Below are 16,096 nucleotides of genomic sequence, written 5' to 3'. Positions count from 1 at the left end.
TGACATATTCCTCAGCATTATATCTGTTTCATAAAATGAGTTTGGCTTTTTTTCATTCTTGGATTTCCCTAGAAATTATCTGACAGTGTTCTTCCCACCCTCGCCTGTAAAGTAAACAAACCTGGGTTTGTGGAAAAATTTCCTCTCCTGTTAAGTCACATTGTTATTTTCATGAAATATGGTGTTTGTATTTATTTATAACATTGAGGATTTTATCAGTGTTTATTTTAACAGCAGTCATAATATGTGAGGTGTGTGTGTGTGTGTGTGTGTGCCCATCCAGTATACTGAGAATGTAAATCTTCAACATGATCTGTATCTTCATTTCTTATAAGTTGTTTACTACATAATGCCATACTACATGTAAATCAACTTCTATTCCTGTGCTTTATGTGTCAAAAAGTCTTATCCAGTAGTTATTTAATACTTCAACATTTTGATAATCTATTCCATCCAAAGGTCTGATGTGTAGATATTAAGCTAATATTATAGATATTTAAAACCCTGTGTTTAGTAACAGTTTAGAATTAGGGAGAGTCATGACAGCGCGGCCTTGTATAATGTGGCCTTGCTTTAATGTGGGGTGATTGAGATTAAAACCTAGGTAAGTCTATAACAAAAAAATAAAAAATCAAAATTAAAATAATAAAAAAAAAAACCCTAGGTCAGAACGACAAAGCAGGCTTTCTTCTGTGTGAAGATGAATATATAGACATTTCCCCTCATTCCTAAAGAAATCTTGTGAAGGAGCAGAGCTAGTTGAAACTCCAGTCCTGGAGCCATTCCAAACCTAATTGTGCTTTTCTTTCACAATTGCGTGCCCTTGGGCATGTTTCCTAATCCCCTTGAATGCAGTTCTTCCTTTAATATGCAGACACTACTATACTGACCTCAGCCCAAAATAGTTGGTTTCAGGTCTGTTTGGAGCCCTACTACCTTTCACCTCAGGATATCAGAGATGGACAGATTGCATATTCCAGCTTCTTGTCTGAGAGGATAACTAAAAGGCTTAAAAAAATAAAAGAAAAGAAAAGTAGCAGAAATTTGATCTCTTGGCTCTTGAAGTTGAGCAAGAAGAGAGCAAGCTTCCAGAAATTTCCTCTGTGAACAGAAACACTCCTGTTTTCCAGTGTACCAGCAAATGTGGTCCCTTTGACAATGATGGTTTTGGTTGAAGGTTTTCAGTGTTAGTACAGGGAAAGACACAGTGGATTGACCAAAGGAGAAAAAGGAAGTATGAAAATTATACAGTTGGAACTTGTCTGAATATTAACCAAAGGTTGGTAAAAAAGAGTTTGGTTTATAATACACACAGGATTGTTTTCTTCTCATTTAATCTATAGTGAATGTTTAAGAATGTACAAACTCCAATTTTTTCAGGACATTATGTATCCTATACATCAGTATTTTGGTAACTAGTTCAAAAATGTGTGAAACATACCATGGAATGAATAAGCAGATGGCTAAATGAATAAACCTTATCTCATTGATATTGTTAGTAGTATCTGTGATTATACTTGGGGCAGATTTCGATCATTGTAAGATAGCATGAACTGTAAAATAACTAGAAAAAGTATTCTAAACACCTAGTGTCATGCACAATGAATGTTAACTAAAGGCAGTTAAGTAAATGAAAGAGAGACCACCTACTTGCTTAGATGTTGGAATTATAACTTAAGAGAAATTCAGAGAACATTAACAAACTCAAGAGATTTTTCTTATAAGGAAATTCTATGAGCTTGTAGTATTCTTACATGAAACAAGCATTACTTTCCACATGAATTTTAAAATAAGTGTTGCATATTGCCTTAAATTTACCCAAAGGACTCAAAATTAGCATACTGCAGTAATGCAGCCACATCAATGTTTATAGCAGCTCAATTTACAATAGTAGATTGTGGAACCAACCTAGATGCCTTTCAACAGATGAATGGATAAAGGAGCTGTGCTATATATATATATATATATATATATATATATATATATATATACATATACACAATGGAATATTATTCAGCCATAAAGAAGAATAATATTACAGCATTTGCAGGTAAATGGATGGAATTGGAGAATATCATGCTAAGTGAAATAAGCCAATCCCCAAAAAACCAAAAGTCGAATGTTTTCCCTGATAAGTGGATATGTAATGGGGGTGGGGTGTGGGGGGATGAGAGAACAATGGAGGAAATTTAGATTACGTAGAGGGATATGAGGGGGTATGAAAAATGTTAGAATGAGACAGACATCATTACCTTATGTATATGTATGATTACACAAATGGTATGAATCTACATCATGCATAACCATAGAAATGAAAAGATGTACCCCATTTGTGTACAATGAATCAAAATGCAACTATAAAAATAAAAATAATAATTTAAAAAAATTAATGAAAATGTCTTCAAATCTGCATGTGAAGAATGTTGAGAAGTTGAGATATGCTATGATATGCACAGAAGGAAATTCAGAGGTCTAGAATATAAAGAGACCTACCTGTGTTCTTGCGGGTGTTTAATCAACAGTGGGAAATCAACTTAAATAAATGGAGAACTGAACAGTTTAGAATAAATAGAAGGTTTGGTCACCACATCTAATTTTTCATGTACATTGTCTTGATTCTGATTTGTCAAATAGTTAGTTTGATGGTACAGAAAAAAATTGATTTGGTTGAAGACAATAGAGCTTGAATCTATTAAGTGCACTCAGTAGTTCTGGCTCACAAAAATCCACTATTTAAAATTGGATGTTCATCTATTTTATGAGGTTGAGAATAATATGGGTAATCATGTATTACTTCATAAATGCTTGAGAAACATTTTAGTTACTTTGGAATATTATAACCTCTAAAATTTTTAAAAGATGAAAATTTTGTGATTGAGAATGCATTCAGAATCTTTCTCAGTCAGCAATATTGCTGCAAGTAATATTGTCAAGTTTGTGAGTTTATTGAACTGCCAAGTGCAGCACAGCTGGTTGTTTATTTTGGCTTGCTTAAGTTCTTTTCCTTGATTATGTGACATTCAGCTAATTATATGATGAAATATCTGACTCAACCACAGAGCAATTTACTGGCCACACGTGGACATGGGTATTACTCTTTCTTTCCAGTGAGAAAGTACACACACTCCCTCCCAAGAACATGACAAGTGGACTCCCAGACTGTTACAGGCTATATTTTATGATTTGTCATTCTGTCTTATTGTTTTCAATACCTCAGTTACAATAACTCACAAGACCTGATTGGACTTGCTCAAATCCCCTGTGTTCCATGTTCTATTCATATAAAAACGAATTGATTACTCTTTGATTACCAGTTTCTCTTTTCTTCGTCATTAAACTCAATAGCATTCTTTAGTTGCATCAAAAGTGTTTGTCTCCTATATCAATCCTATTCCCCAGAAATATTTGATAAACTTCCTTTTGTTTCCAAAGTGAAAAGCACCAAGCTTTAGCCCTCATCTTTAACTGATGAACATCTTGCTACTTCTTAGAAGATGCACACCAAGAAAAATATGTCAGAAATATACGTAATCTAATCTTGAAAGAGTAGATGTTTCTTGAAAAGTAATTCAGCAGAATATAATTTTTATTCTCTTCAACTGGGTGGCTCTAATTATTTTTAGGTTATGGAGAGAGTAAAGTTTAGATACTATTTTTCTACAGTAAGCACCCTCTGAAAGCAATCGTTAAGCATTACAGTGTAGCAGAAAAATATGTATGCTGTCATCTGCCCTGACAGGAACATACGAACTGTAATGTTAACAAGTGTTCTTGACATTTTACATCAAAAAGGAGAAGTAACTGCAATAATGATATTCAGAATACACCTCCCCACACAGTATTCAAATTCATGTTATAATCAGCTTGATTAAAATTTTAGACTATTTTTAATATTTGTGTGCAGCACAGTTTTTAGGACTTCAAAAATCCAAAATCTTCAGTCTCCTTCAAATTTTACAATAGGATGTTCACTTTGACACCTGTTCATTTGTAACAATTGTTTTTCAGGGCAGTTCTATTCCTAATATCCTTACTGGGATGGAAATGAACAATATCTTATCTCAAGTAGTGGCATAGATCTTAGGTAAAAGCAAATACTCTGTCATATGATACAGTGTGTACAAAGGTATATAAATCGAAAAGATAATAATTTATAATTTATAGATAATATCTTGGCATTATTTTTTTTTCTCTTAACAGCTCACCATAGAATTAGCTTAACAGTGTGAGATGAAAGAGATTTGTTCAATAGCTAAGTGTTATACAAGATTTGGGAAGAAATAAAATGTAATAATTAAGAGAGATAAGAACAATATACAAGTCAATATTTTTAATAAAACACATGCTTAAATTTTAATTAAAATTTAACTATTGGAAATGTAATTAAAGCAGTACAATATACAAAAAAGAGAAATGTGAGAAGCTTTCATAATGAAATCAAACCTGCAAAACTACCAAACAGAAAACCTATTTACGTTTCTTTCCCTTGAAAGGTTGATAAAAGGAAGGCGGGGGTGGAGAAGCTCTGTTTGTGTGTGTGTGGATGTGGATGTGGATGTGTGTGGAGGGTGTAGTGTTTATATTTTGTGGTGGTTTAGAGTGAATAAATTCAAATGAGTTTTTTCTTAGGAAATTCATGTTTGTTAAAAATCTAGGTTTTCATTTATCATCTGATTTTAACCTGCCTTTTTAGATTAAACATAGTGAGTTTTAAAAAAGCTGTAGTTTACATCAAGTATCCCAAAATTAATGTGATGGAATCAAAGAAGCATCACAAATCACTTACAGACACATTCAAGGTGCTTTCCAATGTCGCCTTATAATACAAGAGTGGAACCTGGTTCCACGAATTAAATGAGGTCCAGGCACTTTTGAAGACCCTGTGGCTCAGAACCAAAAGTTCTGTCCCTTTCTTACTTGTACATTCTCTAGGGATGCAGATGGCCCAACAGGGAAAGAAGTTACCTTTAAGATGTCATCAACAGAAACCTAAAGGGTAATATTTAACCTTATATCAAAGGTTTTCTTTATAATTTAAAATCTCAGAAAGACATTAAATACGATGTCTCCATTTTTCTTACTTTTTTCCCCACTTGCCCCACAGATGAACAATTATGACTATGTTTGTGGAAAATGCTGGTAAGGAATTGTACTTTTCCCCTTACCTCAGAGTATACAGAAGTTGAATTCTTTCAGTTATGTATAAAGTTGTTGAAAAGACGTAAGCTTGACAAGCCGTATGGATTGTGCTATCAAGTCCAATGTGTTTTACTTACTTACACAACAGCATATGGTTTATATTGCCTACTGCATGGCAACAGAGCCCTAGTGAATTTGTCATCATAAATTCACTTACTGTGAATTCATATCATATAGTTGTATGAAAATAACAGTAAAACATATTCTTAGACAACAGATTGAATACAAGTGGCAATTTGAGTCCTATATTGGTAGTGCACATCTTTATTGAAAACAATATTTCTGAATGTGTGGTAACTTAGTGAAAATATAATTTTACCATGCAGATTATCTTTGGAACTTTTTTTCACTTGTTGGAAAGAAAAAAGAAAAAATAAAAGCTTGTTCCTCATTCTTCTTTTCATATATGTCATTTTGTGAGTGAATGTTTCATATATATTTGTCATTTGTTCATTAATTTTTTTTCTCTTCAGGTGTAACCTAGCTCCTGTGGTGGAGTTTGCTGCAGATGTAGGAACTAAATCAGATTTCATTACCATGAATCCATCAGTTGTGCAAAGAGCATTTGGAGGCTTTCGGAATGAGAGTGACAGAGAAAAATTTGTGCATAGACTTTCCATGCTGAATGACAGTGTCCTTTGGATTCCTGCTTTCATGGTCAAAGGAGGAGAGAAGCACGTGGAATGGGTTAATGCATTAATCCTTAAGAATAAACTGAAAGTGCGAACTGCCTATCCATCATTGAGACTTATTCATGCTGTCAGAGGGTAAGTGACTGGAAAGGACCAGTCTGTCCTTGGCACAAGGGAACATATAACTGAACATGTTTGCTAGACAGGAAGGAGACTCAGTAAAATCTCCAAATTAATATATGTTTCCATTATTTTATAATGGTTGCTCTGTTCACAATCATGAATTTTTGGTGTGTACTTACTATTTTAACTCATCCTTTTCTCATAAAAGCAAGCTGTTGAACTTGGCACTTACTGATGTCTACTCATGAACAAACTACTGATTTTTACATTTTTCTGTGCTAAAGTAATAAGAATTCATAGTAAAATTGATGAGTTTAGGATAACAAAACTACAACAGAAGTGCTAAATGACTAGTGGGTAATATTGTGGAAACATAAATGTTAAACATATTTAAGGAGCAATTAAGTTCCATCTGTAGCCAAGAGACCTACTACTGAGAGAGAAGACTGACTGAGATAATATGGCTTAACACTTCACCCCAAAGTCACAGATGCCAGCTTCATGACTTAAGTCAACATCTCCCTTTTATCATCATAGACTCCAAAGGAACAAGTATAAGAAATGATCTCTTGCTTACAAATGTCAAGTGACCAAAAGGCCAAATTCAGTCATACACTTAGTAAATGTGTTAAATAGATAGTAGATAAACAGTTATGTTTATTTATTGAATGCATGCTGAGTGTCAGATATTGTCAGCACAAAAGTGAAAAAGAGCTCACTGCTTGGCGGAATGTACAGGGTAGAAACAGAGGTGTATACAACTCTAGCAGCATAGGATCCGGTGAATTTTCAGGTGTATCAAATTTGTCCCTCTGGTTCACAAAGAAGGTTGGAAGTGGGCTTGGCATTTTGAACTGGACTTTGCAAACAGCATAGCATTGTTGGGCAAAAAAGGAGAAGGTGAAAGTGGGGACGGAAACCAATCAGAAGGAAATATTACTGCCTCATTAGTGGAAACTGACACAAAGAAATGATTAAGTGTACAGTATATGTATGGAAAAATGGAGTCCATTGTGGAAAATGTGACTACAAAGTTGGAAAAGTAAGTGGGTGTCTGATTAAGCAGGGAATTGGTGTTAGCCTGTATAAACACGGTAACAACTGAGAGGGTACTCCTTGTAACTCCAGATTCTCTTCAGAGAAGGAACATACTAAAAGTACAAAGGCTAACTAACCTTTTTGATTAATCTACTCATAGGCTAATGAAGATGTAGAGCAGAAACACTGGAAATGACAGGTTCAGAGGATCGATTAAATATAATAGATAGAATTCCTAAAAATGACAAGTGTTCCAAGCCCAGAGTTAAAAATAGCTTGTTTATATACTGTAATAGGAACTAGGCTAAGTTGTTTTGCATTATTTGTTTTGGTATTGAGATGCTTTCCTACAAGGATTTTCCCTTTCCTGATTAAACCTGCAGATAGTTTTTTGTATTGTATTATACTGCACACAGTTAAATTGTGTTGTTATAATTAGATCATGGTTATTCAACACTCATTATCTTTGTGTTTGAAAATTTTAACAAAATAAGATAAAATATATACATTTGGAGGATAACTTATTTTTTAAATTATAAGTATTTTAGATAATAAAATTGACTATGATATATTCTTATCAAAGAGCAACTTTACAAGTGCATGTATTAAGAACACTTTCTTTGAGATGTCGAAGTTGAAGGTTCTGAAAACAAACTTGGAGAGATCACTTTCCAATTTTAGATACACACATTATAGTGATAGCTGAATAAGTTTAAAAATAAATGATATGAGTGTATAATCCCTAACCATGGAAAACAAATGAAACATTTTAACAGTATGCTGAATTAATACTTTGGTTTGCTCAATTCTGGTTAATATTTCTCAATTCAAAACAAAAAGCAATGAAGCATGAAATAAGAGACATGGCTGAAATATTGTATTTTCAATAAGGTAAGATTCAGATAGAATTCTATATGATAAACCCCAGTGGATTCATCTAGGTTTTTATAGACGTTTTGTTCTGCTTTGCTTTGCTTTATTGAGAAAGAGTCTTTGTTGGCAGGCTGACCTTGAACTGTGCCCAGGCGATTCTCCTGCCTCAGCCCCTGGAGTACCTGGCATACAGGCACATCCCACCACAACTGGCTTAGACATTTTCAATAGTAAAACATGGAGAATCTTTGAGTAATTTGCCAGTACTCTTCTTTTATGATTTATGTTATTCACTTTTCTTCCCTAATTGTTTAGATATAAAGTACAGCGCTGACCCTTTAGTGTTATATTCCTGAGAACAATAGGGCCAAACTCTGACCACTGGTGAAGTTAATGGCATGCTTTCTTTAGGTTACTGTGTTTAGGTTTTTTGACCAGACTTATGTTGAATTCTTCAGAAAAAAACTAATTTCACCACTTTCTTCCTCTTATATCTATATACTCTCCCTTAAAGTGAAGGGATGGAGTTCTAAAGTGTAGCCAAATATTTAGTAGCTCCATAGTGGCCTATCACCTTTCGAATAAGAAAGAAATAAGTACACATGGTGTGTGTAAAAGGATATTTTATTTATGGAATTATTGAACTAGTTTCATGTATGCAAGATAGTACTCCAAAGTAATATGTGTATGCTAAAAAGCTCTTAGAACTCTGAAAAAGCATAGGACTTGTGAACACCAATGAAACAAAGAAGATTTAGGTGAAATGAAAGCAAGGGCAAACTCCCATTATACTGTTCTTTAAGTATTTGTTTCATATCTCTTGATTTATCACTCTGAAGCCCTGTGGTTAATGCTGTTAAGAAAATAGTTTCATATCCTCAGTTGATTGCTGGGAGTTTTTTGATTCTCATAAAAGGTCAGAGCACCAACACACACATTTAAGGGTAGGCATGATGACAGAGCCTGAATGCCAAGGCCTTTCCAGAAATGAGGTTGCAAGTGGAAACTTTAGGTGATAATGGACATCAAGATTCCCAAACACAACAAGGATCATTTAGGTGATTATCACACAGTCAGGTTTCATTATTTCGACTTTTTCCTCTGAAAATTATGAAAACTTACTAACTTTAAACACTCATTTTATTTTTTTAAAAACTCTAAAAATGAAACCACAAGTCACAAAGCTTAAAGGCCCTCTTGGATTATGCTTAAATGTACAATTCTTTGAAAGGTATATTAAGGTAAACAGGAGGAACAGTACATAGCTAGATTTGTAATTTAAGAAAAGTCTTGCAAAATAGAGAAAGGGTAATCTAATAGGGACAAATAAAATAGATATTCACAAGTTTAAGAGAATGCATTAAACTGATAAGGAATTGAAACTTTTTATAGGCTCTTTAAAAGTCCCCGGTGGTCTACATTTTTTAAAGCATTTTGTGAAGAACGAGCAATTACAAGATTTTAAGAATACAGAGACTCTTTGAAACTTTAGGATTACTCTTAAATGCGACTCAAAGTATACATTGTACATTTATAATAAAATAATCTATGTACAACTCAAAATCTCCTTTAAAACTTTTAACCAGGGCTGAGGATGTACCTCAGTGGTAGACCTTGGGTTCAATTCCCAGCACTACAAACAAAACAAAACAACATCAACAACAAAAAATGTTAACATAGTAACAGTTTTATATAATGTTGAATTAAATCCAAAACATACTTGGAATCAAAATATATTTAAAAAATATTTTTTATGTAAAACTTGTTATGTTTTTCTAATTCCTGTATTTGATTTATAATATCCAAGTAGTTATGAGTTTTTTAAGTGGAATTATTATACTTTGTTTTCTTATTTGCACCATGTTAAAACAAAACACAAAAGCAAACATTGCACAGAGTGGAGTCTCAGTTTCACTACAAAACTACCATGGTTAATTTCTTAAGGATTTTTCTAGCAGATAGATGGATAGATAAGAATATTTAAAATTTAGATTTTATAAAAGGAAATATGTATTCATGCTAGTAGTTCAACAAATAGAATCATATGTACTCTTCTGCACTTTGTTTATATAAAATTGATATATCTGTTGTTTTCTCAACACTTAAAGAAACAACCCAATCTTTACAATTGCAAACTTTACCCCATTGCATATTTTTCTATATTTAACCAGTCATGTTTGGTGGAATCTTATATTAGCCCATGTTTTTTTTTGTTGTTGTTGTTTAGTATGATGTATTTTGTTCTTTAAAAAATAGCTATCTTAAAGGAAAGAAAGAGAGTTTAAATATACAATTCCGGTTTTATTAAATTTATACAATAACAGTATATTTTAAAATATAAAATTCATGTAAACTCATTTTAATAACTCTAAACATATATGTATATAGATATAGATATATATATAAAGTGCCATAATTCCTTTTCAATTACAATGCCCTGATGTAATGATAGTTAAGATTTGCACTGTATTTTTTCCATTCATATTGTCTGTGCCTATGTATACATACGCATTTACACATATACATCTACAAATACATTTACATAATTTTTTCTTTTTCACAATTAAGGAGACTTTAATAAATGTAGAGGGAATTTTTTGGCTTAAACCTATTTGCCTATATTCAAATATTTAAATTTAAGAGATTAATTGCTTTGAACGTTGATCTCTTTGTCATCACTTTTGGGAAAAAAATGTTAAAACAATTATATTTGAATCTTTTATGATCACGGCAATTATCTTTAGTTATTATTAAATATGTAAATAAAAATGAAATATCTAACTCAATTATTTTCTAAGCCTACATGCCCCCTAGTTTATTTAATTCTATTATAACAAAATAATATAGTTGTCTTATTTGATAATCACATTATGAATATTAATTCATTTTAATATAATATGGGGTTATGTTATCATTGAACAGAGAAGCTGCTGCTGTGTATTAAACAACACAAACGCTTGGAATGAGAACTTCCAGGTGATTAACATTATTAAAAATGTGTAATGTCCTGTGATGTTATGACCAATGTAATGATTTTAAAGATGTCCAATATCTTTTGGTGAAGACATTTTCACCAAAATAATTTCCAACCAACACAATTTGATGCATAATTCAGTGCAGAACTAGTTTCTAAATTTTTATCCAATAAAATTTTATTGAATAAATTTTATTTATTAAATACATACTTTATTCTTCGTGTGTGTGTGTGTGCGCGCGCGCGCATGTGCATGGTGCTAGGGATAGAACCCAGGCTTCATACTTCCTTATCATTTTGTGGAAAATCCTACAATCTTTTAGAGTTGAACTGAATGACTACAGAAATAATGTTCAAGTATAATAAATCAACTGTATAACTTCCTTATATTTTCCTGGAATTAAGAATTTTATTTGAAGTGCTTGGTATCTACATAATTACCAACAGTGGTGTTTTCTAATTTGGGATTCATATATACATTTTGAAGCCTCTCAGAAAACTTAATTTTTATATAATTCTTTACAACTAGATCAGATTTTTGCATATTACATATCACACACTCATGTATGTATGCACACAAATATTGTTAAAGCATTTAATTTTTTGACTCTTTACAAATAGATTATAGTTTTGCATATTATAGCATTAACCTTTTCCAGTTTTATGACAAACATAAAAATACCATTTCTCAGATTTCAACTGAGTTTATATTTCAGATGTATGACTATTTTAAAGTAAGATGCCCCCCCTTGCAAAAAAAAAAAGAAAAAGTAACTAACTTCATGTGAATGTCATGGACTTGCAGAAGAATTTGAATCAGAATTTCTCCCAGTAGAGTTCCCAGTGAAACTATAAGCCAAAATATATCAGCAGTAGACTTCAGGGAATTGAGTTCATTACAGTCATTCAAATGGATTGTTTTGGAGTATTGAATCAACTCGAAGACACATATGGAAATGCAATTTTAAAAGCAACTTTGAAAATGGAAATACTCACAACAAGTGTTTTCTGAAAATGGCTTACTTGCTTTAAAATTAGTCTTATGCTAAAAACATTTCCGTATGGTTTCTATTTTGACCTATGAGCAACACAGCTGTAAAACTTCTTCATAAAACATGTGTCCTAGTTAAATGCTTTTGACTACTGAGACACTGCATAGTAGGCATTTTAAGCCAAAGGACACGTTCATGGTATAATATTCCTTTTGCTACTGGAGGACTCCCATAGGCATACTCTGGCCCTGCAGGTCTACCCTACAGTGCAAGCCTGGTCACCCTTCAGATACAGTAGTATTTCCTGCCAGCTCCCCTTGTTTAATTGCACTGTGAATGTGATCCTGTAAAGGACCTTGTACCTGAGAAGATATTCATAAATATGTGGCTTTCACATAAATTTCTGGACAACTGCTTGCAGGATGTCTTTGTCCAATACATCTTCCAATTCTTGGTTATCTCCATTGAGTTGAAAACTCTTTTCAATGGTCCAAGAATTTCTTTGTAGGAATGATGAAACCTGAGGGCACCTCTGTAACATTGGCATACTGGTTTTCTTCCTTGGAATCAGTTTTTACCCTTCCATACCTATATCATTTCCATTCCTTCCTCAATCTCAATTTAAAAGTATTTTCCAATTGGGCACAACTTCTCACTCTTTAATTTCCTTAGATTAACTTGACTGTACTTATACTGTTTTCACAAGTGATGCATGACTCTTTCAGAACAGTAATCAAAATATGTCACTGTTTTGCATATTCTTCCCCATGGGTAAATTTCAGGAGAGCAAAGACTGATTTATCTTATCTGCATATACCTAGTAAGAAGCATAAATTTCCTGAGTATGGTATGTTGGAATCTATGCAAAGGATGGAGATTGGAGTTGTGCAAAAGGACAAAGCTATGATAAATTAAGACTGTGATGTTTAGCTCAGAGTTAGTCTATTTGATTAATTTATGAATCAATTTTTTAAATAATATTAATTTAACATGGTGCTTTCTAGAGGAAAGTCATTACTTCAAACACAGTAGCCAAGGAAGGAAACTGATTTTACCACTTTTTAAAAATCTCAAGGCTGAAATTTAGTAAGCAGGACAAAGATTTATATTGCTATATTCAAGAGCTACAGGAAATAGTCAGGAATTCTTTGCATAAGTTATATTCACTATATGCTTTTGGTTGTTCTATTATCTTTCTGCTTTTAAGACCCACTTTTCTAATGAGTAGCAGAAAATTCACAATCAACCTCAGAAATCCCCTGTTTCTCTGACATTTCAGCAAAAAAGGGGAATACTGATCAATAAGAAAATTTTCTATTGAATTAATCTGCATAAAACTATTCTAAGTCCAGGTATTCAGAGATTTCTTACATATATTAACTTCTCACATATATTAAAATAATAAGTTGTGAACTTAAGTAAATGGCAAATATATTTAATGACGTTTTAGACAACAAGCATGAATAAATGCTGCCTGAGTTGCTGAGAAAGGTTATTGAATCAGGAATCTCATAAATCTTTAAAAAGTTACAGTTTCTTGTCTCCTTGAAATAATTTAGATGTAGTTTAGCTTGACAGAAATAGTTTAGATTAGGTGTTTCCTTGTGATTGATCATAGTCAATCAGTCCTCATGTGGTTGACAATATGGGTATAGCCTCAGGCCACAATGTCCAAATTATGGCTACTGATACTTGTAATACCAGCTCAATAGGCCAGTAATAAATAAAAGAATAAAGCAAAATACTTTGGGTTAGACCACTAGAGTTTTCAGTTAGGAAACACGCTATTGATTGGCTGTTGCCTATTTCAAAGACCAGTATGCCAGCATATCATGATTGTTGTTAGAAAGGGAACAGGTAGGAAACACCACTGTTCATCCTTTTTCTCTCTCCTCTAAAACCTTAGCCCAAATCATTAAACAATCTGAGTAAAAGTATATTGTAACAAAAATAAGTTTAAAGAATTTGGCTACAAAAATATTTTTAATATCCTTTTAACCACAATTCCATTTAGTTCTGTAATTACATAAAACTGAGATTGAAAAGCAAGTTGGCAAGTCACCAGTCGGACACTATCTCTTAAAGTTTCCTGTTTAGTTCATGCATGTGGGGTAGACTTCCAGAATTTAGTCCTGAGGTGTTCACATTCCATAGATGAAATAAGTCAAGATGAGCATTCAGAGAGGCAAGAAACTAATCACAATGGCAAAGGCCTGGTCAATACCAGAGTTCATTGATAAGAGAAGAAAACATACTTCTGAGGTCTTGTATGACACCCTGGTGAGAGTGCCCTCATCTATGTGTGTGTCCAAAAGCCAGTATTATTCTGTGTTTCCTACAAATATGCCAAATGGCAGTCCCTGTTTGTGTCTGAAAAAGTGAATGTGTACTCCCTTCAAGATAGGGCATTCGTTGTTCAAAATGATCTTAGGGAGATAATACTTAAACATAGTATGTAAGTGGTTGACATATAAATGGAAAATATTGTTCAGTGGAATCACATTATATAAAATGTGAATTCTTACACTTTTTATTTAGATCAGTGTTCATTGTTATAATCCAGTGATTTTTCTTCCAATGATCTTATGTTGGGGCTGTCAATTATGGGGTATAAATAAAAATAAAATTCTAAGATATTTTCCTCAGTACCTAAGGAAGGGTCCTTGCCATCATGTCTTAGTAGCTCTCGATTTTAATGTAGTTGCTACTATTTGTGGATAAATTAGGCATCTGGTAAAATCTTTGTAAAAGTCATGAAGGATTCTTCATACCTCAAAAGAATTGCCACCTGAACTTCAAATATATGAGAAAGGAAACAAAACATCTTACATATGCTGTTAGGTATAAATAACTGAGAGCTAATTCTTACTTAAGAGTAAACTAATTGAGATTAAAAGAAAGGAGTCATAAAGTCCCAATTAATGGACTTTGAGCAGTTAGGAGCAAGAAGGGGAAAATATATGAAGCTTCAGCATCGTTGCCTTCTGTTGCATGTGTGACCGCAGGCACTGGGCCTCTTCAGGCAGCTGGTTCCCAGTTAGGCATCACAGTTAAGCTCAGTACCAAAAAGCGGTAGTAGAGGAATCATTACTCTGTATTGGGCATACACCTGCTGCTTTTATGTTTGTACTTGAGATTTCAACATAAGTCCTCATTACTCCAGCAATGGTATTGTTTAGCTATGTTCCCTGGTTAGATTTTACTGGTGAGAAAATCGGCCAAATTTCAGCATCTTAGGAATTTGATGCTGCTTCCACTTTTATCCTCCACACCATTGTTAAGTGACCATGTGGATACTCCAATGCAGTATGTTGTAGAGAGAATGGGCTGGGAGTTGCTACGTTATTAGTAATTTTTTTTCAAGATCAAACTGGTTTGTTTCAGGCAGTATATATTTTCATTAACACCATCAAATTGTTTTCATAATAAAAGTACAGATTTTTTTTTTTTTTTTTTTTTTTACTTTTCCCATCATTTAAGGTACACTCCTGAAGAAAATATTACCCATTTTTGTCACCCAGAGATGATAAAATGAGAGAGGGGTCCATTTCTCCTTCTGTAAAATGATAATTAAAGTCATATGGAGGTAGTATACTAAGTACATATTATTAAGAGCATAACTTGTATAGATTTCTGTTAGTGACATTTCTTAACTGACATTCCTTGGTCTTTAAAATAATTTTAGTGAAATTTGCCAGAATTAGTCTGTAGCCACAAGCAACTGAATTTAGATTTAGAACTTCCTTGTTTTAGATAATGATATTTGGACAAATAACAATTTCAAATGATGTTAAAAAGCTAAAGTCATCCTGTCAATACAAGATATATCTTAACAAAATCTGAAATGCCAGGGATTCTATGCTATGCTATTGATATTTTTGATAAGCTAGTAGGAACTGACTTTTCCTTTTCTCTTTCATATTCTCTAGTGGATCTTAGTTAAAGTAAGATTATTATTAGCAGCTACATTCTGAAATTGTACTTTTACCCTTGTTAATCTTCTTGCTCTGAGTAGAATTCTAAAATATTTCTACAAAATGGTTCTGTAGTAACATGTAAAATATTTGCAATATGATACAATGATACAATGATCTTACACCAAAATATCCGTTTCTCAACAGCATTTGAGAAAATATTATGGTCATTATAAATGACTTACCTTTATCAAAATTCTTATTTTTCATTTTTGCTTCTTAATATTCAGAATTGTTTTTAGAAGGAAAACAATATTTTGTGGAAACTATCTTTGGATACTTTAATCAAAT

The 16,096-nt window shown here is 32.8% G+C and overlaps 1 protein-coding gene across 1 annotated transcript in view; it reads left to right on the top strand.

The window, feature by feature from the left end:
• Positions 1-16,096, top strand: part of St8sia4 (ST8 alpha-N-acetyl-neuraminide alpha-2,8-sialyltransferase 4) — a 94,092-nt gene that overhangs the window by 40,752 nt on the left and 37,244 nt on the right. The window contains 1 exon segment of the mRNA XM_047556582.1: positions 5,673-5,966. Within this exon segment, the coding sequence (XP_047412538.1) occupies positions 5,673-5,966 (294 nt within the window).

The sequence above is a fragment of the Sciurus carolinensis genome, chromosome 6 (genome assembly GCF_902686445.1).
Source record: "Sciurus carolinensis chromosome 6, mSciCar1.2, whole genome shotgun sequence".
NCBI lineage: Eukaryota > Metazoa > Chordata > Mammalia > Rodentia > Sciuridae > Sciurus > Sciurus carolinensis.
Note: the sequence above shows the minus strand (reverse complement) of the source record. Positions and strands in the feature narration are given on the sequence as shown.